At 42.7% G+C, this 27,549-nt stretch overlaps 1 protein-coding gene across 3 annotated transcripts in view; it reads right to left on the bottom strand.

Annotated features, from left to right (window-relative positions):
• The window catches only part of LOC106610599 (CAP-Gly domain-containing linker protein 4), a 90,447-nt gene that overhangs the window by 44,065 nt on the left and 18,833 nt on the right, over positions 1-27,549 (bottom strand). The window contains exons 4-12 of one of the 3 annotated variants that reach the window (XR_014378694.1): positions 27,073-27,166; positions 26,716-26,877; positions 25,865-25,983; positions 18,848-19,090; positions 17,858-17,993; positions 17,422-17,553; positions 3,432-3,523; positions 1,802-1,972; positions 1,266-1,400 (exon numbers count right to left, since the gene is read on the bottom strand). Coding sequence is in view for 2 of the 3 variants with exons in the window: in XM_014209995.3 (XP_014065470.3) it covers positions 1,266-1,400; positions 1,802-1,972; positions 17,422-17,553; positions 17,858-17,993; positions 18,848-19,090; positions 25,865-25,983; positions 26,716-26,877; positions 27,073-27,166 (1,192 nt within the window). In the remaining variant the exon portion in view is untranslated. The remainder of the gene's footprint in view (positions 1-1,265; positions 1,401-1,801; positions 1,973-3,431; positions 3,524-17,421; positions 17,554-17,857; positions 17,994-18,847; positions 19,091-25,864; positions 25,984-26,715; positions 26,878-27,072; positions 27,167-27,549) is intronic. The other 2 variants (XM_014209995.3, XM_082955607.1) reach the window with 2 other exon arrangements.

Genomic DNA, 27,549 nt, shown 5'->3' with positions numbered 1-27,549 from the left:
CTCTGAGTATATCAAAAAAAGGTTGGGTACAGTGCCTTGCAAAAGTATTCACCCCCTTGGCGGTTTTCCTATTTTGTTGCATTACAACCTGTAATTAAAATTGATTTTTATTTGGATTTCATGTAATGGACATACACAAAACAGTCCAAATTGGTGAAGTGAAATGAAAATAAAAAAATGGAAAAGTGGTGGATGCATATGTATTCACCCCTTTTGCTATGAAGCCCCTAAATAAGATCTGGTGCAACCAATTACCTTCAGAAGACACATAATTAGTTAAATAAAGTCCACCTGTGTGCAATCTAAGTGTCACATGATCTGTCACATGATCTCAGTATATATACACCTGTTCTGAAAGGCCCCAGAGTCTGCAACACCACTAAGCAAGGAGCTCTTCAAACAGGTCAGGGACAAAGTTGTGGAGAAGTACAGATCAGGTTTGGGTTATGAAAAAATATCTGAAACTTTGAACATCCCACGAGGAGCACCATTAAATCCATTATTTAAAAAATGGAAAGAATATGGCACAACAACAAACCTGCCAAGATATGGTCTGTGATTTTTGGTGGGCGGCCCTAGGACCACTTTAAGCCATACACTCCACAGAGCAGGGGTTTACAGAAGAGTGTCCAGAAAATAATAAGCAAACATGTTTGGTGTTCGCCAAAAGGCATGTGGGAGACTCCCCAAACATATGGAAGAAGGTACTCTGGTCAGATGAGATTAAAATTGAGCTTTTTGTCAAACCCAACACCTCTCATCACCCCTAGAACACCATCCCCACAGTGAAGCATGCTGGTGGCAGCATCATGCTGTGGGGATGTTTTTCCATTGACAGGGACTGGGAAACTGGTCAGAATTGAAGGAATGATGGATGGAGCTAAATACAGGGAAATTCTTGAGGGAAACCTGTTTCAGTCTTCCAGAGATTTGAGACTGGGGCGGACGTTCACCTTCCAGCAGGACAATGACCCTAAGCATACTGCTAAAGCAACACATGGGTGGTTTAAGGGGAAACATTTAAATGTCTTGGAATGGCCTAGTCAAAGCCTAGACCTCAATCCAATTGAGAATCTGTGGTACGACTTATAGATTGCTGTACACCAGCAGAACCCATCCAACTTGAAGGAGCTGGAGCAGTTTTGCCTTGAAGAATGGGTAAAAATCCCAGTGGCTAGATGTGCCAAGCTTATAGAGACATACCCCAAGAGACTTGCAGCTGTAATTACTGCAAAAGATGTTTGGGGTATAGACAGTGATCTGACCTGGGGCAAAGTTGGTCTTGCCGTAGAAGCGGACCACCCCTGTTCTCTGGCCCACCACCAACACCCTCTCCCCTAGGCGCACCTCGGGCCCGTCACACACGGAGCTACTGGCCGAGGGAGTCCGGCTCCGGGGTACTGGAACATGGGAGGGGGAGAGAATATTAATGTTTTTGTAAGCAGCTGTAACATCAGGAAAGCCATTAATATAATCACCATCATGTTCACTAATGCCACCATCATAATAATGACTTATTATTCAAGCACCTTCCAAATAATAGTATTAGTCATTTCAGCTCTCAACATTACCATGGCCTCAAGGTCAATACTAAAGTAATTATCATCTATACTGCTCAAGAGCTCACTAATCAATGTGACTCTCAATTGTCAATGTAACTAACTAATAATCTGATCAGAGAGCGAAATAAAGGCTTCTCTACGACTTTAAACTGGTTCCACCATATAAGGTACATGGATATCACGCAAAGCAACGTAGGTGGATTTCATTGGTTTGAAACTATGACACGAGAGTGCAGTACCAATGAGGCTGGGATTAGACCGGGTCGGAGGGGGCATGGTTTTGGAGCTGGGTTGAAGCCGTCCCCGCCGCTGCCTTGCGGGAGGCCGTTGCAACGGCTGAGGTTGCACAGCCAGGTCATGTCTGGAGTCCATGGAGGATGAAGAGGAAGAGAGGGAACGAGAGAGAGCACCTGGGGGAGGAAAATAAGGAGTGGACAGAGTTAGCGAAGAGGTAAAAGAAAATAATTCACCATAAGCAAAATATAAATGGGAAAAACAAGATATGCGATCAGAAGACAGTGTTTAGATGAATGTGGAAAGGCCTTGAGGAAAACTACCACAAATCAGTCACTGCACACCACTTTCATTAAGCAGTGCTTCAAGCTTCCAACCGAAGCTTGCAAGACACATACAGAGGAAGTTCTCTTTCTCTACACCCTAAATCACACAGCAGGGTGTGTGCCTACAATCTTAATACCGAACCATCCATTTCTATCATGTCTGCCATGAGATCCATATCATTCCCTGGGGCCCATGAAGCACTCTACATAGTGCGCAATTCAGAGCCTGCTTAAATGGATCGACATTGTTTCAATTTTATCGTTATCCCTAAACCAGTACGGTTGTGGCTCAATATGCAATAATGTGACTAGAATAACATTGTAAACAACAGCCAACTTTCCGGAACATAGACATGTCTTATATGGGCAGAAAACTTAAATTGATATTAATCGAACTGCACTGTCCAATTTACAGTTCTATTACAGTGGGAAAAAAATACCATACTATTGTTTGAGGATAGTGCACAACAATAAAGCATTTTATCACAGCAACTGGTTTGATACATTCACCTCTGAAGGTAAAAAATGTACTTACATTCAGTAATCTTGCTCTGATTTGTCATCCTGAGGGTCCCAGAGATAAAATTAATGTAGTTTTCAAAAAGAAAGGAGGACTAAGGCACTCTTCATACAATTAATTAAAATGCCTTTATTTGTATGGCATGTTCAACGGAAACAAAGGTTAAAAAAATCTGACTCATTGCGACTGCATGACTGTCAGGGAGTACAAAGAAATGATAATACAATGTCCCCTTTTGAACAGATTTGTCCAAATCAACCCCAATTTGAAGAGGGAGTGGTTACAAAATTGATTGGACAACACCTAGTAAGCAATACTTTACACATTAAAAAGTGAAATACTGTAGATATGTTATCAAAAAAATTCAGCTCCAAGCTAGAAGCATCAAAATGCCTAGAAAGGTAGTTCTAACCTTACATATGACTGGGAAAAGTGCCAAGAATAGGAGAGCCATCTATTCCATAGTACACTAGAACACAGCAAGCATGGACAACAACAGTCTAAACATAGCTGAGGGCAATAGAGCAAAATGTCCACTAGATGACAGGAAATGGATCTATCACGACTCCGCAGGAAAGGTGAGAAATCCATATCTTAATTTAATCCACGGTACTTAGTGGCCTGTATTTTGTAAATCCAAAAACGTTCCCATTGGTTTAGCTGTTTAAGACGGTCCTCTTTTCTAATTGAGGCCGGAACATGATCAATACCCATAGCTTGTAGGGAGGCAGGGTTGCCATGGTGTAAGGAATTGTAGTGCCTTGCCATGGGGTAGTCTTTATTGCCTACCCGTATGGCGTACTTGTGTTCCGCTAAGCGGTCTTGAAGGCATCTCTTTGGCCGTCCAATGTAGAACACCTTGCACTGTGGACATTTCCAATCTGCAGATGACATGAGTGGTTTTGCAGTTAATTAAATGCTTGACTTGATATTTTAGAAGCTGTGTCAACAAAATACTTTTTCTGTGAAATATTTATGCAAAGGTTGCATTTAAAAGAGCCCCTGGGTTTGTGGTCTAGCAACGTTTTTGGAGAGTCACCAGGAAGATAGCTGTGGACTAATTTGTCATTTAGGGTAGGACATCTCTTAACCTGTTTAGGATAGGGGGCAGTATTGACACGGCTGGATAAAAAACATACCCGATTTAATCTGGTTACCACTCCTACCCAGTAACTAGAATATGCATATACTTATTACATATGGATAGAAAACACCCTAAATTTTCTAAAACTGTTTGAATGGTGTCTGTGAGTATAACAGAACTCAAATGGCAGGTCAAAACCTGAGAGATTCCTTTACAGGAAGTGGCCTGTCTGACCATTTCTTGAACTTGTTTTCCATCTCTATCATTTACTAAGGATCTCTGCTCTAACGTGACACTTCCCACGTCGTCCATAGGCGCTCAGAGCCCGGGAAAAAACAGAATGTCGTCATTCCAGCCCCAGGCTGAAACACATTATCGCCTTTCTCAAGTGGCCGATCAAGGGACACTGGCTTATGCGCGTGACCCCGACCGCCCCCGCCTTTGGGATTTTTTCCTCTGTTTGCCGAAAAGGAGATTCCCTGTCGGAATATTATCGCTTTTCTACGAGAAAAATGTCGTAAAAATTGATTTTAAACAGCGGTTGACATGCTTCAAAGTACAGTAATGGAATACTTAGAATTTTATTGTCACGAATTGCGCCATGCGCGCGACACTTCTTTACTATTTCGGATAGTGTCTGGAACGCACGAACAAAACGCCGCTATTCGGATATAACGATGGATTATTTTGGACCAAACCAACATTTGTTATTGAAGTAGCAGTCCTGGGTGTGTATTCTGACGAAGACAACAAAAGGTAATCAAACTTTTATAATAGTAAATATGATTATGGTGAGTGCTAAACTTGCCGGGTGTCTAAATAGCGAGCCCGTGATGCCTGGGCTATGTACTTAGAATATTGCAAAATGTGCTTTCACCAAAAAGCTATTTTAAAATCGGACATATCGAGTGCATAGAGGAGGTCTGTATCTATAATTCTTAAAATAATTGTTATGCTTTTTGTGAACGTTTATCGTGAGTAATTTAGTAAAATGTTAGCGAATTCCCCGGAAGTTTGCGGGGGGTATGCTAGTTCTGAACGTCACATGCTAATGTAAAAAGCTGGTTTTTGATATAAATATGAACTTGATTGAACAAAACATGCATGTATTGTATAACATAATGTCCTAGGGTTGTCATCTGATGAAGATCATCAAAGGTGAGTGCTGCATTTAGCTGTCTTCTGGGTTTTGGTGACATTATATGCTGGCTTGAAAAATGGGTGTCTGATTATTTCTGGCTTGGTACTCTGCTGACATAATCTAATGTTTTGCTTTCGTTGTAAAGCCTTTTTGAAATCGGACAGTGTGGTTAGATTAACGAGAGTCTTGTCTTTAAATGGCTGTAAAATAGTCATATGTTTGAGAAATTGAAGTAATAGGATTTTTAAGGTTTTGAAAATCACGCCACAGGATAGCAGTGGCTGTTACGTAGGTGGGACGAATTCGTCCCGCCTAGCCTAGAGAGGTTAAAGCTTATGACTGGTGGCTCTGGGAAGACTTGGCGTAGTAGCGTATCGCTTTGGATGATTCCCCAATTATTTTTAATGATCTCTGCTTCGGTGCTGTATTTTGTAACAAAGTACAATCTCTCTGACGTATCACGAGGCACTCCCCTACGCAATAAGTTCTCTCTGTCAAGTCGTCTGGCCCATATACCTGTATATTTCAGGACACGATTCAAGAAGCGATTCTCCAATTCAGCAGATTTGACACTGTAGTCTGTTTCCAGATCACAAATTCTGCTGACTTTCTGGAATTGGCCATATGGAATGTTCTCTTTTAGCCTTTTGGGGTGAAAGCTGTCTACCCTCAGAATGGTATTCCCATCTGTAGGCTTCCTAAAGATTGATGTGTTCAAACAACCTTTGACATGTTTGTCAAAGTCCAAAAAATGAATGTTATCCTTGCTGTACTCCATAGTTAGTTTGATTTTAGGGTTAATGCTGTTAAGTTATTGGTGGACGGAAATAAGTTAATACTCTGAGCCGGACCAGAACAGGCAAACATGATCAATATAGCGTCCCAACCATATAATCCGGTAAAAGAACTGGTTATTAGAAGGATCCAAAATGAAGTCATTTTCCCATTTACCCAAGTACAAACCAGCGTAGGAAGGGCTGTAGCATGCTCCCATGGCACATCCTTTGACTTGTTTAAAAATACGGTCCTGAAAGACAAAGATGTTATTATTAAGTCCATTCAGTCAGTGAGACAATTAATTATGTAGGAGGCATCTCAGTCTCAGGCCGGGTACTCAAGAAATGGTGCATACCTGCCAATCCTTGTTCATGTTCAATGGTGGTGTATAGACTCCACATCCATGGTGACTAAAAAGGAAGCTGTACCTATATTGTTCAATTGAACACATCTGTGGTATCTTGAAGATGGGAGTGATGGCAAGAAAGGCTTAAAGTAATCAATGTACTTAGAGATGGGTTCTGTCAGACTTTCATTACCACTAATGACTGGTCTGCCTGGGTGGTTTAAGATTCTTGTGGACTTTTGGAAGAAGATAAAAAGAACCCATACGCAGACTGTCATTGAAAATAAATTTGAACGCCTTGTCTGAAATGTAGCCAATCTCGTTAGCTTCTGTGAGGATCCTTCTCAATTGAGTTTTTAGGTCCTATGTAGGGGTTGAAGGTAAGAGATTGATAGAATTCATCATTGTCTAATTGACGGTAGGCTTCTGTCACATTTGTCTTTACTCCACACTACTGTATCACCATCTTTGTCTGCTTTTTTAACCACAATCCGTCAATTTTTGGACAATGATTGAACTGCATTCCTCTGTCTTAGAAAGATTACGTTGTGTTTGGTTAGAGTCAATTTTACCCTTAAACAGATTCTCCATATCAATTCACCTTCTTGGCAAGTGTATTTAGTGTGGCATTCTGGACGATGGGACAAAAGGTGGACTTGGGCTTAAAAGGTGTTTTTGAGGGCACAGAAACTACCTGACCTGAGACACTGGTGTCTGTAGTTGGATAGATGTTTTGCTTGTACCAGGCCTTCAGATGTAGATTCCTGTAGAAACGAAATAGGTCAATCTTTGAATTGAATGAATTAGTTAGTTGAGTATATGGGTGCAAAGGACAGTCCTTTAGACAAGACCGTTAACACAATCATCAGAAAGGGGTTCTCCAGAAATGTTGATCACAGCCTTGTTCTGGTCCTGCTCTGTGTGGTTGGCTTGTCTTGAGTTCCTCCCCCCTCCGTGTTGGCCGCTTCCGCGTCCTCTCCCTCTCTTGATGAGGAACCTGCGTGGCTCCTCTTCATGGTCTAAAAAATCTTGGGAGGAGCTGGCCTCTGAGTGTTCTGTGACTTTCCATTTTTACTAATTCAATTTCTGTTTGGACTACTTGTCTGTCCTTTTTAAATGCTTTTATTAGAAGTAGCATTAGGTCAAAAGAACACCTGTTGAGAATAGCCTCCCATTTATCTCTAAATTCAGTTTTACCTTGTGCTCCATTAGCTGGAAACTTCATAGTATGGAGTCCTCTGGGGATTAGGCCTTTCCTCCAATAGTCAGACAAGGTAATAGAATTGAGGTCAAGTTTGGTGTCTTTTTCCATTAGCTGTTGCAAGTCTCCGTAAGCCTTGTTTAAGTCCATTCCAGTATTCTCTGTGGCTGTCATCTCATCTTGCATTGAGGTAGTGGTAATAACCCTTTGACCCTCTTCATGGGAATAGGAAAATCTTGTAGTCTCTTGGGTGAAATCCATAGTATGAGTTGTAAAATGTTCCCAAAACACAGAAAACATTACTGTGGAGCTGCTTCCCCTACACATGACCCAAGTGCTATGATTAACTTGTAGAAAAAAAGAGGAGGAAGGGAAGCGCTGCTGTGGTGGATGAATCAGAATTAGTTGGGTAACATCGATAATTAAGATATCTTATTTGCATAATATGCTTATGTGATATACTTGTTATTAGAATGTATCCCTTCGGACTCTGGTGTTGGCAGTTGCACTTCTTCCCTCAGCTGGGGCTCAGTCACCTGGGGCCCAGGGAGGGGAGAGGTCAGGCTTGTCTTTTACATGTCTCTGGAGCTATGCAGAATATCAGAAAGGGAAGAGGACAGGATGGAACATTGTCTTCATATGTGAATGTGTCTTTACCTATTCTTAAACCATGTGAAGGGATGGCGTGGGGAACCATACTTGTCTCCACAATGTCTGTGCACAAGTCACTCCCTCCTTTGGCATTGGGGGAAGGTGTATGGCAGTGTCTGGAACCATTGTATGTCCCCTCTGATGTTGCACTTATCCTGGGATAGTGTATGACCTAGAGGCTCACTCCTCTCAGTGAGCTTGTCCAGGAGTGGGGCCATGAAGGGGTTTTACTTGAGATGGGAGTATCTAGAGTTGACAATTGATTTATGCCATTGGAAGAGTTGGTGTTTTTGTGCTAGGAGTAACAGGAACAAGATAGCAACCTCGTCTTAGGGACCAAACTGAACAATAATTTATAGGGAATGCTATCTGGCTACGGTATACTCCTTTCTCATTTATAAAGTCTCACTTTGTGAACTGTTCCTAATATCTGTGGTTTGTTATGTCGACTTGGAGGTGGATATTTGCTATAAAAGATCTCAGTAGCCATTGTGTTGTCACTCTCAACGGATCATTAGAAATGGTGAATCGTTGAAAGTCATTGCTATTGCAAAGCTCTTATTATTAAAGATGTAGTTTAAGTATAACTCTGACTTGTGTGTAAAGTTTGTCTTTCCTTATTTGATAGTAAAGAAATTAACCACCACACTGCTAAGGTACACAATAGTAGATTTTGGTAGACAGAAGGTGGAACTCAAGTATGCCATAGATGTAGGCAATGAAGACTACCCCATGGCAAGGCGCTACAAGTCCTTACACAATGACAACCCTGCCTCCCTACAAGCTATGGGTATTGATCATGTTCCGGCCTCAATTAGAAAAAGGGGACTGTCTTAAACAGCTAAACCAAAGGGAAAGTGTTTAGATTTACAAACTACAGGCCACTAAGTACCGTGGTTTAAATGAAGATATGGATTTCTCCCCTTTCCTGTAGGGTCGTGATAGGTCCATTTGTTGTCATCTAGTGTACATTTTGCTCTATTGCCCTTAGCTATATTTAGACTGTTGTTGTTCATGTTTGCTGTGTTCTAGTGTACTATGGAATATGTTGCTTTCTTATTCTTGACACGTCTCCCAGTCATATTTAAGATTACACTACCTTTCTAGGCGTTTTCATGCTTCTAGCTTGGAGTTGAATTTTTTGGTAACATATCTACAGTCTTTCACTTTTTAATGTGTACAGTATTGCTTACTAGGTGTTGTCCAATCTATTTTGTAACCACTCCCTCTTCAAATTAGGGCTGATTGGAAAAAGCTGTTCAAAAGAGGACATTGTATTATAATTTCTGTGTACTCCCTGACAAAGGCCATGCAGTCGAAACGCGTCGGATTTTTTAAACTTTGAACATGCTATACAAATATTTTCATTAATTATATGAATAATGCCTTGGTCCTCCTTTTTGATAACCAATATACCCCTTTTACCAAAGAGCACATTCTGTACCAAAATCTATTATTGTCTACATTAACAGTGCTTCCCTTCCTCCTCTTTTTTTTCTACAAGTAGCATAGTTTTGTTTGATAAAATCAATTTTTATATTAGAATGTAGGAACTTGGTTCTACAGTTTGACCCCACTGCTGTCTCTGACTCCACACCCAACCCACCCAGCCATGTGTGAAGGTTGGGGTATTTTCTGTAGGGAAGCTAATGATACATCATGTATGACATCCTGGGAGAGTGAAAACTAAAAACAAAATGTATTACCATAGTTATGTACTTGAAAATGTATACGTTTACCAATTTGGCACCTTTGGGCAAATTCCTGGCAGACTTAATACAATATATTGTGTAGTGATGTAATCCTTCACTGGATCAGTCTGAAATGTTGCACACACATTGCTTCCATCTTGTGGACAACATCTACATTACACCTAGGATCCTATCTTAATATATGACCTTTCTCTTGCATTTCAAAGATGATCAAACAAAAAATAATTTCAAAACACATGTTTTTTTGTTTGTATTATCTTTTACCAGATCTAATGTGTTATATTCTCCTACATTAATTTCACATTTCGACAAACTTCAAAGTGTTTCCTTTCAAAACGGTATCAATAGTATATATGCATATCCTTGTTTCAGGTCCTGAGCAACAGGCAGTTCGATCTGGGTATATCATTTTAGGCAGAATTAGAAAACAAGGGTCCAATCCTTAAGAGAGTAAATGGATCGACATTTTTTCAATTTTATGCGGTGAGAGCGGACAACCCTGTCTTAGGTCTAACTACTGCCAAAATTAGAATTTCCCCAAACTTAAAGGAATAAGATGGAAGGGCTGGACGTCAGTAAGCTTTAACTTTTGCAGACCTTAACAGGCCAATAGCTAAATAATTGCAAAAGTAAGAGGGACTAATTGTTTAAATGCGCATCAAAACATTTGAAGGAAAAAGGGATAGATTATGTTCCAAACTATGAACTAGATTCCAGGGGGAAAGTAAGTGATTCTATTCCAAAACGTCTAAATGGAAGATGTAAGCAGATGTATTGAGTGTCAGCAGACAAGATGTAAAATTGTTGATTACGTCTGCCTGCTTTGGTCTAATTACGTATTCATTGCAGCAGAGCAGTTTCTGAAGTCTAGACTTCTATCTGACAAATCCAGGATATCTGATAGTTATGAGAAGCCTTTTGGCATTGCTTTCTTTAGGTATCTTGTGTTTTTAGTGTGATGCTCACCACAAAGGCCTGCGTTGAGCTGCTGGGAAGGTTGACAGGGATGGTAGGTTCAGTATGAAGGTATACTTTGCACTAGTGCTGGAACATATGGCGACTTGAGGGACAAACGTAGGCGGGATTATAATACTGACTCCAATATCAGTTGGTGTCTGTGATTGAGCCGACTTAACTTTTTTACCCAGGGTAGCTGGTTTGTCGAAGCACAAAATAAGCCAAAAAAAGTTAACTGTCCCCTTAACTTCTTTGGGATAGGGGGCAGTATTTTCACGGCCGGATAAAAAAACGTACCCGATTTAATCTGGTTACTACTCCTGCCCAGAAACTAGAATATGCATATAATTAGTAGATTTGGATAGAAAACTCTAACATTTCTAAAACTGTTTGAATGGTGTCTGTGAGTATAACAGAACTCATATGGCAGGCCAAAACCTGAGAAGATTCCATGCAGGAAGTGGCCTGTCTGACAATTTGTGTTTCATCTTGGCTCTTTTTTTTGCTATAACGTGACACTTCCTACGGCTCCCATAGGCTCTCAGAGCCTGGGAAAAAGCTGAACGATATCGAGGCAGCCTCTGGCTGAAACACATTATCGCGTTTGGCAAGTGGCCGATCAGAGTACTATGGGCTTAGGCGTGTGCCCGAGTCGACCCCATGCTTTATTTTCTTTCGTCTGTTTACCTAAACGCAGATTCCCGGTCGGAATATTATCGCTTTTTTATGAGAAAAATGGCATAAAAATTGATTTTAAACAGCGGTTGACATGCTTCGAAGTACGGTAATGGAATATTTCGAATTTTTTTGTCATGAATTGCGCCATGCTCGTCACCCTTATTTACCCTTTCGGATAGTGTTTTGAAGCACGAACAAAACGGCGCTATTTGGATATAACAATGGATTATTTGGGACCAAACCAACATTTGTTATTGAAGTAGAAGTCCTGGGAGCGCATTCTGACGAAGATAGCAAAGGTAATAACATTTTTCTTATAGTAAATCTGACTTTGGTGAGTGCTAAACTTGCTGGGTGTCTAAATAGCTAGCCCTGTGATGCCGGGCTATCTACTGAGAATATTGCAAAATGTGCTTTCACCAAAAAGCTATTTTAAAATCGGACATATCGAGTGCATAGAGGAGTTCTGTATCTATAATTCTTAAAATAATTGTTATGCTTTTTGTGAACGTTTATCGTGAGTAATTTAGTAAATTCACCGGCAGTGTTCGGTGGGAATGCTAGTCACATGCTAGTCACATGCTAATGTAAAAAGCTGGTTTTTGATATAAATATGAACTTGATTGAACAAAACATGCATGTATTGTATAACATAATGTCCTAGGGTTGTCATCTGATGAAGATCATCAAAGGTTAGTGCTACATTTAGCTGTGGTTTGGGTTTTTGTGACATTATATGCTAGCTTGAAAAATGGGTGTCTGATTATTTCTGGCTGGGTACTCTGCTGACATAATCTAATGTTTTGCTTTCGTTGTAAAGCCTTTTTGAAATCGGACAGTGTGGTTAGATTAATGAGAGTCTTGTCTTTAAAATGGTGTAAAATAGTCATATGTTTGAAAAATTGAAGTTTTTGCATTTTTGAGGTATTTGAATAACGCGCCACGGGATTACACTGGCTGTTGAGTAGCGTCCCACGCAAGCGTCCCACCTAGCCCATAGAGGTTAAAGTAGCTCTTCACTTCCATAACATGATTAACATACAGTACCAGTCAAAAGTTTGCCAAACCCTTGAATGAGTAGGTGTGTCCATTCTCTCAACCAGCTTCATGAGATAGTCACCTGGAATGCATTTCAATAAACAGGTGTGTCTTCTTAAAAGTTAATTTGTGGAATTTCTTTCCTTAATGCGTTTGAGCCAATCAGTTGTGGTGTGACAAGGTAGGGGTGGTATACAGAAGATAGCCCTATTTGGTAAAAGACCAAGTCCATATGGCAAGAACAGCTCAAATAAGCAAAAAGACATAACAGTCCAACATTACTTTAAGACATGAAGGTCAGTCAATGTGGAAAATGTAAGAACTTTGAAAGTTTCTTGAAGTGCAGTAACACTCTGGGAAGATCCAGAGTTAACTCTGCTGCAGAGGATATGTTCATTAGAGTTACCAGCCTCAGAAATTGCAGCCCAAATAAATGCTTCAGAGTTCAAGTAACACACACATCTCAACATCAACGGTTCAAATGAGACAGGCCTTCATGGTCGAATTTCTGCAAAGAAACCACTACTAAAGGACAACAATAAGAAGAAGAGATTTGTTTGAGATGCAGAGCAGGTGAACGGATTATCTCTGCATATGTTGTTCCCACAATGAAGCATGGAGGAGGTGGTGTTATGATGCTTTGCTGGTGACACTGGCGGTGATTTATTTAGAATTCAAGGCACACTTAACCATCATGGCCACCACAGCATTCTGCAGCGATACGCCATCCCATCTGGTTTGCATTTAGTGGGAGTATCATTTGTTTTTCAACAGGACAATGACCCAAAACACACCTCCAGGCTGTGTAAGGGCAATTTGACCAAGAAGGAGTGTGATGGAGTGTTGCATCAAATGACCTGGCCTCCACAATCACCTGATTTCAACCCAATTGAGATGGTTTGGGATTAGTTGGTATGCAGAGTGAAGGAAAAGCAGCCAGTGTGGGAACTCCTTCAAGACTGTTGGAAGAGCATTCCAGCTTGGCTGAGAGAATGCCAAGAATGAATGTGCAAAGCTGTCAACAAGGCAAAGGGTGGCTACTTTGACTAATCTAAAATACACTGCTCCAAAAAATAAAGGGAACACTTAAACAACACAAAGTAACTCCAAGTCAATCACACTTCTGTGAAATCAAACTGTCCACTTAGGAAGCAACATTGATTGACAATAAATGTCACATGCTGTTGTGCAAATGGAATAGACAACAGGTGGAAATTATAGGCAATTATCAAGACACCCCCAATAAAGAAGTGGTTCTGCAGGTGGGGACCACAGACCACTTCTCAGTTCCTATGCTTCCTGGCTAATGTTTTGGTCACTTTTGAATGCTGGCGGTGTTTTCACTCTAGTGGTAGCATGAGACGGAGTATACAACCCACACAAGTGGCTCAGGTAGTGCAGCTCATCCAGGATGGCACATCAATGCAAGCTGTGGCAAGAAGGTTTGCTGTGTCTGTCAGCGTAGTGTCCAGAGCATGGAGGCGCTACCAGGAGACAGGCCAGTACATCAGGAGACGTGGAGGAGGCCGTAGGAGGGCAACAATCCAGCAGCAGGACCGCTACCTCCGCCTTTGTGCAAGGAGGAGCAGGAGAAGCACTGCCAGAGCCCTGCAAAATGACCTCCAGCAGGCCACAAATGTGCACGTGTCTGCTCAAACGGTCAGAAACAGACTCCATGAGGGTGGTATGAGGGCCCGACGTCCACAGGTGGGGGTTGTGCTTACAGCCCAACACCGTGCAGGACGTTTGGCATTTGCCAGAGAACACCAAGATTGGCAAATTCGCCACTGGCGCCCTGTGCTCTTCACAGATGAAAGCAGGTTCACACTGAGCACGTGACAGACGTGACAGAGTCTGGAGATGCCGTGGAGAACGTTCTGCTGCCTGCAACATCCTCCAGCATGACCGGTTTGGCGGTGGGTCAGTCATGGTGTGGGGTGGCATTTCTATGGGGGGCCGCACAGGCCTCCATGTGCTCGCCAGAGGTAGCCTGACTGCCATTAGGTACCGAGATGAGATCCTCAGACCCCTTGTGAGACCATATGCTGGTGCGGTTGGCCCTGGGTTCCTCCTAATGCAAGACAATGCTAGACCTCATGTGGCTGGAGTGTGTCAGCAGTTCCTGCAAGAGGAAGGCATTGATGCTATGGACTGGCCCGCCTGTTCCCCAGACCTGAATCCAATTGAGTACATCTGGGACATCATGTCTCGCTCCATCCACCAACGCCATGTTGCACCACAGACTGTCCAGGAGTTGGCGGATGCTTTAGTCCAGGTCTGGGAGGAGATCCCTCAGGAGATCATCCACCACCTCATCAGGAGCATGCCCAGGCGTTGTAGGGAGGTCATACAGGCACATGGAGGCCACACACACTGCTGAGCCTCATTTTGACTTGTTTTAAGGATATTACATCAAAATTGGATCAGCCTGTAGTGTGGTTCTCCACTTTAATTTTGAGTGTGACTCCAAATCCAGACCTCCATGGGTTGATAAATTGGATTTCCATTGATTATTTTTGTGTGATTTTGTTGTCAGCACATTCAACTATGTAAGGAAAAAAGTATTTAATAAGATTATTTCTTTCATTCAGATCTAGGATGTGTTGTTTAAGTGTTCCCTTTATTTTTTTGAGCAGTATATATACACAATGAAGAAAAACCCTTGAATGAGTGGGTGTGTACAAATGTTTGACTGGTAGTGTATGATAACCCTTTGGAACCCATTCTGGGAGGAATTCATACTTCCCATACACAGTGCGAGACAGGCCATTCCAATTTGACCATAGTACCTGTCTTGGCCTCAGGGGTGTCATCTGTGCCCTGTTCAGGAACTGGGCAGCTTTTTGGTTTATCAGGTGATTTTGGGGTGGATGGAGAACCTTTTCTCCACACGTAGACAAAAAGAGGCACATTCATAAATAAAGGGACAAAATCTGACAGAGAAAATGAGAACATGAGAATTTGACAGGGACAAGAGTGCGAAAAGGAAACAAAAAAAGAAAAATTAGAAGGAAAAGTTGACGGGGACAGGATAGTGAAATGGAGACAAAAATAAGAAAAACTGAGGAAAAGCGGGAAGGTTGCCAACAAGACGAGGAGAAAGAAGGAGCGGAAGTCCCAGAAAAATAAGCAAAAGAGAGAGTTGGTGATGCAAATGTAATGAAAGACAGCGTGACATTGCAGTGAAGGGGACTATAGAGAGCGTGGGAGTACAAAAATAGACATATTGAAAAGCAGCACTGGTCACCAAGGCCCTCAGAGAGATTCCAACAAAGTGCGAATGAGAGGTCACTCCCACGCAAGAGGCCCAATCAAAACCGGACCCGCCTCCAAGGACAGCGGAAGCGGCCATTCATTGTTATCCAAAAGGAAATTATTTCACCACAATGGTCCTCTTCTCATAGTTCAGCCTTCAGGTGTCTGATGCTAAATGGTTGAATGGTGAAGCTGAGTGGTTGACTAATGTCTGAATAGATACTCATTGCAAGAAAGTCCAGAGCCTTTCAATGTGATGCTAGTCTTTCTTTTTCATCCAAAGTGAAGGGGGATAAAACTGCATGTAAACTACAAGTATTTAACAGGTACTTGGTAGGGATGGACATGAGTAACCGAGTACTCAAAATTACGTGAAAGCTTGATCTTTAACCAGAGCTTTAAAAAAATATATTTAAAAAAAAATCGAATAAAATCACTTTTTAAAGGTCACATGCGCCGAATACAACAGGTGTAGTAGACCTTACTGTGAAATGCTAACTTACAAGCCCTTAACAAACAACGCAATTCAAAAAATGAGTTTTAACGACTCCAACCTAAGTGTATGTAAACTTCCGACTTTAACTGTATATACTAGGCGGTGTCAGAGAAAGGCCCAAAATATTGGGAAAATTGTACATTGACTCTGTACTGGTACCCCCCCAAGAAAAGAGTTAAGAAAATATTTACTAAATAAACTAAGGTGAAAAAAATCATATCATACCGTTTCTTTATACCTGCCTAAACTAAATCATGGATTTATTGTGATGGTGTACAGTTTATTCAATTTATTTATTATACTTTTTTTAAATGTAGATGTTCCAAAGGCTTGTATGCGTGGAGGCCTGGAGATGCTAAATGTGTTTATGTTAATTAACGGTCAATTACCATGAGACTGACAGACTTTTGCATGACAATAACCGCCTGACAAAATTTCATGACCGCCACAGACCTAGTCAAGATGGTTATTATCAACAACAACAAGCTAGCAAAGACAGTGAGAAGCAATAGCACCAGAGGATGAGACCCAAACCCTTTTGGCTTGCCATCTTTCCTCTGAAGAAGCCTCATCACCATGGGCAGCTCTCCGTAAGCATGTGTCTACATTAAGCAGCGAAAGAGGTCTAAAAAGGCAGGCCACCACGACAAGACAATCCAATCAAGGCTTGGGAGAGAACTTGACTTGTGCCCCGGAGAGCTCCGACAAACAGATAAACCTACTCATTCCCAGGTGAGGTGGGGGAAAGATCGAGTCACAAACATCAGAGGTGGCATTGCGCCTTTCCGTCGGGCATCCGCGGAAATCTGGTTAGCGGAGATAGGTCTCCTCGCTTTTCATGGGGTTTGTGACTTCGTCATTGGCCCCTCTTCTAGCCACCCCCGAGCAGCAGGGAGCTGGAGAAGCTATGGTTTTCATGACCATTACGGTCTGAATCATGGCTTTGTGTTATAGAGTACACCCCCCGCCCAGAGTGGATCATTTCAGAGTTATGTCTCAGCCAGTGGAAGCATATTGAGGTGGGAGTGGGCTGAGACATTGCATCCAAAACTAATGTCATTAAGGAGGGAGAGGTGGCAAGGTGTGTGTTTCTGTGATGTGTGGCCTCTAATAATGCATTAATGTGTATAGGTCTCCAGAAAACACGTCCTGGAGGGGGTGTAATGAGATAAATGGTGAAGTGGAAAATGGCTCTCCTCCCTTTATGCCATTCTCCATCTTCTCCCACCTTCCCGACTCCGCTCCCTACCTCCCTAACTCAACCCTTCAGGCTCAGGAGTTCCTTTATGCTTTCATAACGATGGGAGCTTTCCATCACAGGTAGGTCCATTTGTCTTTGTGGCCCTAGGGACTATAGGCCTAACTATCCTTTACCCTGTAGCCTATCCATCCATCCACTGACGTGGCACAAATATTTGAAGTCCCTGTCAGAGAAACTGTTACCTGTGTTGATCTTGGAGGTGACGCGCGACAGGTTGATGCGCTGAGTGGGCCGTATGGGGGTGGCACTTCTCTGGGGGCTGGCTTTGCATCGCTCTGAGGGTTTGCTGATCTTGGACAGGGGTGCAAAGATCCCTGTCAGGGGGAGTTGGAGAATGTGAGAAGAGATAGAAAAAGAGATTGCTAAAAGTAATGAAGAGAGCAAGAGGTCAAAATGGGCCAAACACCAGATTGGGGCAGCCATTTGAGATGTCGAATTCACTCAACTCACATGAGGAGAATAGCTATTGCCATAGTGAGACGCCATTGAGCAACCGACTTGTTCGATAGGTCCTAATAGCTTCGGATGGAGGATATCGATTGAGTCTATGATGATCCGCAGCGACTAGATTGATTAATGCTTAGGGAGTACTGTCAGTCGGAGTTGTAGCGGACATACCGTGTTTGAGGCGGCAGGAAAAGTACTGGACTCCAGCGACGGATCCGTCGTTCTTCCCTTCCGCTTGGTCAAGTTCCACGCCGGCCCAAAGACCGCCGGCGAACTCGGTGCTGCCGCAGAACTGTAGAGTGCCCACCTGAATACGCACACACGCACACATACATTAAACAGCTATAGAGCCAACAAGCAGGGCCCTACTCCTAAAGATAAACAGTCAGTAAAAAAAATTGTGTGGGGGGGGGACTCTCTCTCAATATGGTTATTTCATCCTCTATCTGCCCATCCTTGGGAGAGCACGGCTGCGCATTTAGGTAAGGGCGGGCCCCTCTATCAAGAACCGTGGCAACTCAAGCGTGTTTTGATGCGTCCAAATCTATAACACGTAGAAGGGACAAAAATGAATTAAAAGAAAATAGAGATCAAAGCGCCTGGCTCGCCAGAGCAGCAGGGAGAAAATAGGGTTTTGATTAGCCAATCTGGGGGAACTCAACGCCCGGCGTTTTTCGCTCTCAGTATGGCGCGGGAATTCATTAATAGCTTATTCTTTGAGGGGGCCCTGTCTGTCTGTGTGCATGCACACGCACGCACTCAGAAGCTGTGTTAGGAGTGGGTGCGTGTAGGAATGAGGGTGTCTTCAGGCAGGAACACAACACAAATTACAAGCCATTAAATTCACCGTTACACCTTTTTCTATTATTTTTCATCCATTACTTTTCCTACACTTGTCTTAAGAAGAAAAACATTCTTGACCACCAAAGATGGTGTTCTCATAGACATTTTCCTGGGGCTAGAGAGTCATGATCTTTCACAGAGTGCTATATGGTTAAAAGTTACAATCAGTAGAAGGGAATTGGCTTGGCAGATGAGCTGTTAATTTCACTGAAATAAGCAGACGGCTCCTTTTTTTTCTACCACAGTTATGGACAATCAACCCATGACAGTCTGTGGATTTGAGACCCTTCATTGATGGCTATGGAACTAGCCGCTTACCTTCTGACCAGCGATGACCACGCGGTTGCCCAGCTGGATGCCCATGGTGATGAGCTGGAGCCGAGCCTTGTCGGAGAGGCCTGATGGTGCTTGGGCAGGGAGGGTCAGGGGGGCGCAGGGCCGGGGAAGGGCCTCCCTCAGCAGGCTGCGCAGCTCCTTGGCCAGGGCGGCGGCGTCCGCCATCTCCAAGAGCATGTCCAAGGGCTCGGACACCACGTCGGCCGGACACTGGCCCCTCTCGTTCTGGGGGAAGAGAGATGGGGCAAGAAGAGGAAAATAAATGAAGGTACAGAGAGAGGGAGAAATACAGGGAGAAAAGAATAGCAGAGAAAGTCAACACTGAAGTAGACTGATTTATCCCCAGCTGATTTATAAAATAGCAGCTGTCCGTAGTAATAGAGCAAAAACGAGCGTCCCAAAAAGTTAACAACAATGTCAATTCATGAGACTGGTGGTTCTACTTAGGTCTGGAAAGCTCAAGTTTGGACTTGATTACCACCATTACCAACAAAAACACACCCTATCAGTGTTTCATGTGCAGTACATTGATGCGGGCACACACCCTGGGGGTTCAGTGAAATGGCTAAGCCTCAGAGATCCTCATAACTGTCAGAGAGACAGTCAGAGCACTGAGGTGTCAGAGGAGAGATGGCTTCAGAGGTGTAATAGCCGAGGGAGGGCGTTTGAATTGGTGCTGCTGAAGTAATTGGGACCTCGCTCACCCACCCCTCTGGAGGGGCGAGTGGTTCTTTATGAATTGTCAAAGGAGCTCTCTGCAAGAGCCTGCCTTTCACACTGTGCTAATGGACACGCTTCTGATTGACTTGTGTGTACATGTGTAATGTCTGTCGATATGATATGAATGTTATGTAAGTAATTTATCATGTTGTTGTACAAAAGCATATCCTTCGTGCATTAAGGTCTTTGGAGATAGAAGAGTATGTGTGTGTGTGCGCCTGTGTGTGCCTTCAGAAAGTATTCACACCCCTTGACTTTTTCAACATTTCACTACCAAAGGTGATTCTAACATGTATTGACTCAGGGGATGAATACTTAAGTTATATTTTTATTATTTACAAATGTTTCCTCCAATTTGACTGAGTATTTTGTGTAGATCGTTGACAAATAAGGCTAATTAAATTAATTTTAATCCCACTTTGAAACACAACAAAATGTGGAAAAAGTCAATGGGTGTGAATACTTTGAAGGCACTGTATGTGTGAGCTGGAATATATTTAAAGTCAGGCCAAGGGTGTTAATGTTGAGCATTACACAGTCAACTTAGTGTATGTAAACTTCTGACCCACTGGAATTGTGATGAAATAAATAAAAGCTGAAATAAATCTCTACTACTACTACTATTCTGACATTTCACATTCTTAAAATAAAGTGGTGATCCTAACTGACCTAAAACACGGAATTTTTACTAGGATTAAATGTCAGGAATTGTGAAAAACTGAGTTTAAATGTATTTGGCTAAGCTGTATGTAAACTTCCGACTTCAACTGTAGTTGATAATGCACTACTAGCATTAGCAGACACGTTTTCAATTGCCACTCATGTACAGGAAATCCTGGAGTTTGCCTGTGATTATAGGGAGATGCTAACTTTGAAAGGCCTGTATCTCTACTTCAACAGAAACTTTCTGACCGTCTGACTTTTCTAATTCTTGAGAGTAAAGCTTGGAAACAATTAGCGTATTCTGAAAAGCTTGGCATGTATACAGAGCATTCGGAAATTATTCAGACCCCTTGCATTTTTCTACATTTTGTTACATTACAGCCTTATTCTAAAATTGATTAAATTGTTTTTTCCCCTCAATCTACACACAATACCCCATAATGACAAAACAAAAACATGTTTTTAAAATGTTATAAAAGTCACTCTTGCAATGACGAAGAGCTACAGAGGTCAACAAACGTGTTCACGCACACACTAGAAGTAATCAGTTTTGAGAGCCAGCAAAATCGGTCACTCACTTTGTGAAATCTGCATCGCATCAGATCTCGACTGGCTGGTGATCTGTGCCAATGACCGAGCTATAACAAACCCCCTGAAAAACAACCAACCTAGAAATTAGAAACTGGTGTAATTAGCCAAAAGTCAATACAAAAAACAGAGCAGATAGCAGTGCTACCACTTCTCTCTGACTCCGGACTACACATTATCCCCAGAGGCAGGAGTTCAAACCACATCCTGTCCTATGTCTTTACCTGCTCCTTCACCTTAACCCTTTCCTTGTTGTCTGAATAAAAGTATAATGCATTCTCCTTCAAAAAATGTAAGAGAAAAAGGAGCAGACAAAATGTTCTACTTATATCAACAGTACGTTTCTTGACAGCTCAGTGAATTTAAGGATGACAGCTCAAAGACTTAGTAACAACTAGGTCAATTAGGAATAAAGAAAGACAGCAATGTATTTTTGCCCTGCTTCCCTTTCATGCTTACGTGTTAAGCTGGCGATTCATGTGTATGCCCTCTAGCACTGTCAGTCTTGGATCTTTGTACTCCTTGGAGACCAAGTCTTGTTTTCGAGAGAGGTTGAAAAGTATAGCCTTTACACTGTGCCAAATCACACATCAGTTTTGTCCTCGAAATTAGTTGTGTAAGGAGCAGAATCCATTCACAGATACAGTAGCACTCTGCTGCCCTCATGTGATGAAATAAAACATCCAATGATGCAGAATGATAGAGGCAAATCCATTCGAATGCAAATATGGACAACACTGGACGAGGGAGCATGGTCAATTTCAAAGTAAATGTCTGAGTTAAATCAGGGAGCCGCTGAAGCAAAGCCCTCAGCATACACTTTGCAGAGCTACAGAGACAAAAAGCCTCAGAGTGAGCCTATATGAGAAAGCATTTTGTCTAAGATGAGGGGCAATTCAAAGCACATCAAAGACATTGGTATTCCAAACGAATGCCTGTTTAGTGTACTGCGTCAACTGAGGCCAAATGGTAAATGTGACACAAAAACTTTGAATATCTGAAATTGAAATTCAAGGTAAGCCTAATAACTGTGCGGGTGAACGATGCTGTTTCTTTCATTTTTACTCAAGCGCGGTGGCTTGTGACGGTCTCCATCAAATCAATATACTGTTATGTCATCTCATGACTATTTTCGACTTACAGAGGTGTATAAAAAAAAAAGAAAAACATATTATAGAGCAAGAACGGGGTTACTCAATTAGACCATGTAAATCAAAAATCATTACACATTTGGTAACATCAGCCTGTTCAAATAGCGTGCCTCTCATGGGCACAGTTACAGCTATGCTCCGTTGAGAAATGGTCAACCCGAATCGGAGAGTGCTTTACTAGCGCTGACTGGAATGTATTCCAGGACTCTGCCGATAGCGTCGACGAGCTAGCCACCTGCGTCACCGGCTTCACTAGGAAATGCATCGCCGACGTTGTTCCCCCAATCAAAAGCCCCAGATTAACACAGAGGTTGGTGCTAAAATAAAGGTTAGGGCTACCGCACACAGGGCTAGCACAGCAAACACAGAGGCTACGGCTGAGGACACAAACAAGTACGAGAAGTCCTGCTACGCCCTCTGCAGAGCTACCAAACAAGCAAAAGGACAATATATGAACAAGGTTGAATCCTACTACACAGGCTTTGACGCTTGACGCAGGTGGCAGGGGCTACAGTGCATTACAGATTACAAAGGAAGACCCAGCCGTAATCTGTCCAATGATGCCTTTCTACCAGATGAACTCAATGCATTTTATGCATGCTTTAAAAAAAATGCTAAACTCTTGAGCTGTGCACAAGGGGACTGGGTGATGTAGCTCTGCGAGGTCGACGTGAGTAAGGATTTTAATGAGGTTAACACGCGTAAGGCAGCAGGGACGGAAAGTATCGCAGGGCTCATTCTCAGAATATGTGCAGAACAGCTGGCAGGCACATTCACGATTATCTTCATCGACGGATCTGCAATGGAGCGGGTCAAGAGCTTCAAGTTCCTGTGTCCAAATCACTAAGGACTTAAAATGGTCCACACACACGCAATTAGTCGTGAAGAAGACGCGACAGTGCCTCTTCCCCCTCAAGAGGTTGAAAAGATTTGCCATGGGCCCTCAAATCCTTAAAAAGTTCTACAGCTGCACCATTGAGAGCATCTTGACTGGCTGCATCACTGCTTGGTATGGCAACTGTATCGCCCTAAAATCGCATGGTGCTAGAGGGTGGTGAGGACAGCCCAGTACATCACTGGAGCTGTGCTCCCCACCATCCAGGACCTCTATATCAGGCGGTGTGAAAGGAAGGCCCAGAACATTTTTCTAAACTCCAGCCGCCCATAGACTGTTCTCTCTGCTTCCACAGAGCAAGCGGTACCGGGGCAACAAGTCTGACACCAACAGGATCCTGAACAGCTTCTACCCTCAAGCCATAAGACTGCTAAATATCTACCAAAATGGCTACATGGACTATCTGCATTGACCCTTTCAGTTTGTTTATATTTTTGCACTGTCTCTATGAACACTCACTCCCAAACACTGACACTCCAACACACAAACAATTAATTTGCTCACACACACAAATTCATACTGACTCTACACACATCAACACACACTGATACACGCTTCTGCTACTCTGTCATACATCCTGATGCCGAGTCAGCTTACCCCTATACATTTCTACCTCTATCACTCCAGTATCCCTGCACATTATTAATATGGTATTGGCACTGACCATGGAACTGAAAATGTATATAGCTTACTTACTTTCTTGTGTTCTTCTTATTTATATTTATTGTTTGCTTTTGTTCTGCTTGACTTTATTTTTTATAGTACAACTGATATTGATTACTGCATTGTTGAGAAAGAACAACAAAGGTATTACACTGCACTTGTGCACATGAAAAAAAACTTGAAACTACAGAGGAAGGATAAGCTCCACGCTCCCACCCCCCCAAAAATAGGCAGAACTACAACGTACAGTTAACAATCATTGTCATTCTCATCATCCTCCTCGGGAATGTTATTGGAAGTATACACATGAAGCTACACTTCTTGATGAACTCTATCTTTCTAATTGACAGATTGTGATCAGGCTTGGAGAGATGATTACGAACTTCAGAATTACCAAACCTGTGCCTTTCACAACATGAATGAACTCCCATCACCTCTCCTGCTCCCTCCAGCAGTATTACTTATTGCACATCTCTCTGATTAACAATGTGCAGTGGTGAGTCACAAGTCTAACTGAATCAAACAGAGGGGATGGCAGTGTGGAGGACTAACACAGGAGCTTTTCTTCAAATAAGATTTATCGGGACAGGACAGTAGAGTGGGAGGGGGTGAGAACGTATATCCTCCGCCTACATCTCTGCAAAGTGTTTTCTACTGCATTTTTTTATTAACTTTTTTTTGTTTTTTGATAAGTTGTTGAGAGATTAACTGAAATATCTGGTGGTGATCCACAGAATTGCAGGACTGATTATGGCAAGTCTGTTTTGTTTTGCTTGGCAAGCTAATATAGCTAGCTAATATGATTTTAATGATGCAACACCAGATTAACAGCATCAGTGTTTTGGCCACCTGCCCCGGTTCCTAGAGGGAAGTGGACTGCGGTGTGAGGGGATGCAGAGGCTCGCCTCATAGGGGGCTTCTCCAGATTACTGCTGAGGCGTGATGGTCTTACTTATGCTTTTACAGTCACCGAAACATCACCCAGGGGGTGCTACATTTCAGTAGTGGACGATCCAGCCTACCTACAGAAGAGGGACTGCGAACATCGAAGACGACAAGGTACCCGATGAAGAACTCGGTGGCCTGTTTGTCAGATGTTTCTACCTCCCAGCCTGGCTGTTCCATATATGCTCCCTCCGCTCAAGATACGACTTTTTCGAACTGCCTACCATCTAAAGCTGTGGAAGGCCATCAACGAAGAACTGCCAGATCAAAATGACTGAGATTCTACTTGTAATGAAAAGTGCTATATAAAACAAATCTATTATTATTTATACTATACAAGTAGTGTCAGCAGCGTATGGGCTGGGCATCTGAAAGAGTGCAATCAATCAACCGTTTTCATTTGACCTTGACAAAATGTTTCCGCAAACATATTGCCTTGAACATTCCCTCGCACCGTTACCTCTACCTGAGAACCAACCAAAATGTTTAAGGAACATTTCTCGTTAGCTAAAGACTGAGCCACAGAGACTCTTTACTTGTTCCCCCTCTGGGCCTTACACGCTTAAACAGGACTCACAGGTTGTTCGAGACACAGCGGGCTTTTTAGCAGGGGTAAATAATATCAATAATAAAAATTAATCTGGTGTTGCGTTCCTCTCCCCACGCACCGGGGGGGTGTAAAATTTGTTTAGGAGATAAATTAGTGCTGTTAATTTGCAGGAAAAACCTGCGGGAGAGAACTGAATGAGAGAGTTGGGGAGGGTAAAGCGAAGAAGCGCAAGTCGAGCATAGGAGGGATGTGTGACATCTTCAGTGGCGAAGAAACACACATCTGCTCGTCGGCGTCTTTGTGTCACAAGGATTGCACATTCCTGAGGGGTATAATTTCGAGAGCGGGGAATGAGTGGAAAGGAGGTGTGACGGTATATGTGACTGTGTGTGGTGTGTATATTAATTTACTTTGATTATGCATGAGTGCAATGGAGAACATCCATATGTAGAAATGCAGACTTTTGTGTGCGTTTGTTTACGTGTGTGTATTTGTGTGTGTGAGTGTGTATTAAATAGAACCCACTCCTATAAATCAAGCCAGCACTGTGTTTATGGTAAAATGGTAGTAAAGTGGTCTTGAGTTGTGTTTTACATTAGTCAAATGTGAGGACAGACAGCTGAACAGCCTCTAAACTGGTCAGGTAGGTGGTACCAGGTAGCTACCAACTGAGTTGAATTATGTTACAGGAAGTAAAAGGTACCCATTGACACCACATTTCCCAGGCAAATGAACAGCACAGAGCGATTAAGGTTCTGTTGAAAGTGTCTGGGAAATCCACCCTAAGTGTTTATCCATGGGGAAGGGCAATTTGAGGAACATACCCTGAAGGTGGGGTTAGCTCCCAGTTCTAGCAGACACTTGACTGCAGAGGAGCACAGGTTGGAGGCGGCAATGTGCAGGGCCGTGCCGAAGTCAAAGTCACTGCAGGTGGTGTCTACCTCTGAAACAAGTTCATAGATCCAATCAAATTAGATTAAATAACACTTAATTGTCTGCTTTTGCAGAAATGTACTTTATATCTCAATGCTTCATCATCACAAGAAGACAAAAAGTTTAATGAGAGAGGTGTGACATGCTGAAAGTCAGCAAATTGTATTTAGTTATTCTTTATTTGAACAGGCAACAGTAAGTGTTGTCCATTTACTGTTTGTGTCAGTTTATTCAGTATATTCGAAAAAGAATGTAAGAGTCTCACACTCTAGGAGCTCAGTGTTTGTCATTATACCTTGACGAACACAGTCTGTCGAAACATTGGTTATAAAATTATTGCATCTGAGCTCCTAGAGTGTGAGGCTCTCCTTTCTTTTTCATGTTTTCTACTCCGCTAGCCAGCACCTCGCCTAAACAGGTGTGCGTTTCTTTTGCCTACAGATTATTCAGCATATTTGCTTACACAAGTACCCCCTTTGCACATACTGTATGAGTGTCCTATTCTGAAAACTGGAAGCTTGAATCCTTATTCTTTGAGATCATGTGAGTGTGGTTGCAAGGGACAAAGTATCAAATGACAGTGTTGGTAGCAAGTTTCTTTCCCTTCATAGCATTCTCTCCAGTTTATCTATCCTGCCCACAGTGTCTTTCCTCTTATTTTTGTCTCCCCTCTCTTATCCCCTATCCCCCCCCCCACCACCTACTCCTCCTCCCCTCTCTCCCCCATCTTCACTTTCCTCACCCCCGGGCTGGGAGGCGTGCAGAACCACCCGGATGAGCTGGGGCACATCGAAGTAGGCGGCGTAGTGCAGGGCACTCATGTTGGTCCACCGCGACCGCAGACCAGGCTCCGCCCCCAGGGATAGGAGTTGCTGGGCGAAGCTGGCCGCCATGTCTGCGTCACCTGAGGGGACAGACAGACGGTCAATGGCTGCCAGAACACTACAGTACACAATGTCAGGGCAGACTTTAAGCCTTTCAAACAATATTTCTCACAGACAGAGAGACAGAGAGCAGGCACGACAGAGAGAGAGAGACAGACAAACAAGACACTCAATCACATGCATGCACACACCTACATACACTACCCTCTACTCACCTATGCCGGGTGCCCCCGCCTTGCAGCAGTAGTGCAGGAGGCTCATGTCGGTCAAGCCATCTCGGTCATTCACACCACAGCCTCTCTTTAGGATCTAACAGTGGCGCAACGATAAGCATCACTGCTATGTCTAAATAGTCAGTTAGCTATGTGGAACACAGATCTAATAATAGCCATGATAACCTAGAAATGTCTGAGACCAAGGAATTTTACAGCACTGAACCGATGCTAACTTCAGAAGCTGAAAACCCAAACAAAGATGGCTATCACTTTCGTTGTGGGAAGTCATTCGTAAGAAGGTCTTGTTTTTTTTTGCAGTGCTATGTTATCAATGAAGCAAGTTGTAAGCTTTGGAATTCATAGAGAAATGTCCACCTGCCTAAACCCTAAATTTCCCTAAGGACAGAGGCAGAGTTGTTCCCTTTCTCAGGAGGTCAATTATCCAGTTGCACACTATCTAGAGAAAGTAATAAAAAA

This window comes from Salmo salar, chromosome 09, assembly GCF_965601325.2.
Source record: "Salmo salar chromosome 09, fSalSal1, whole genome shotgun sequence".
Taxonomy (NCBI): Eukaryota; Metazoa; Chordata; class Actinopteri; order Salmoniformes; family Salmonidae; genus Salmo; species Salmo salar.
Note: the sequence above shows the minus strand (reverse complement) of the source record. Positions and strands in the feature narration are given on the sequence as shown.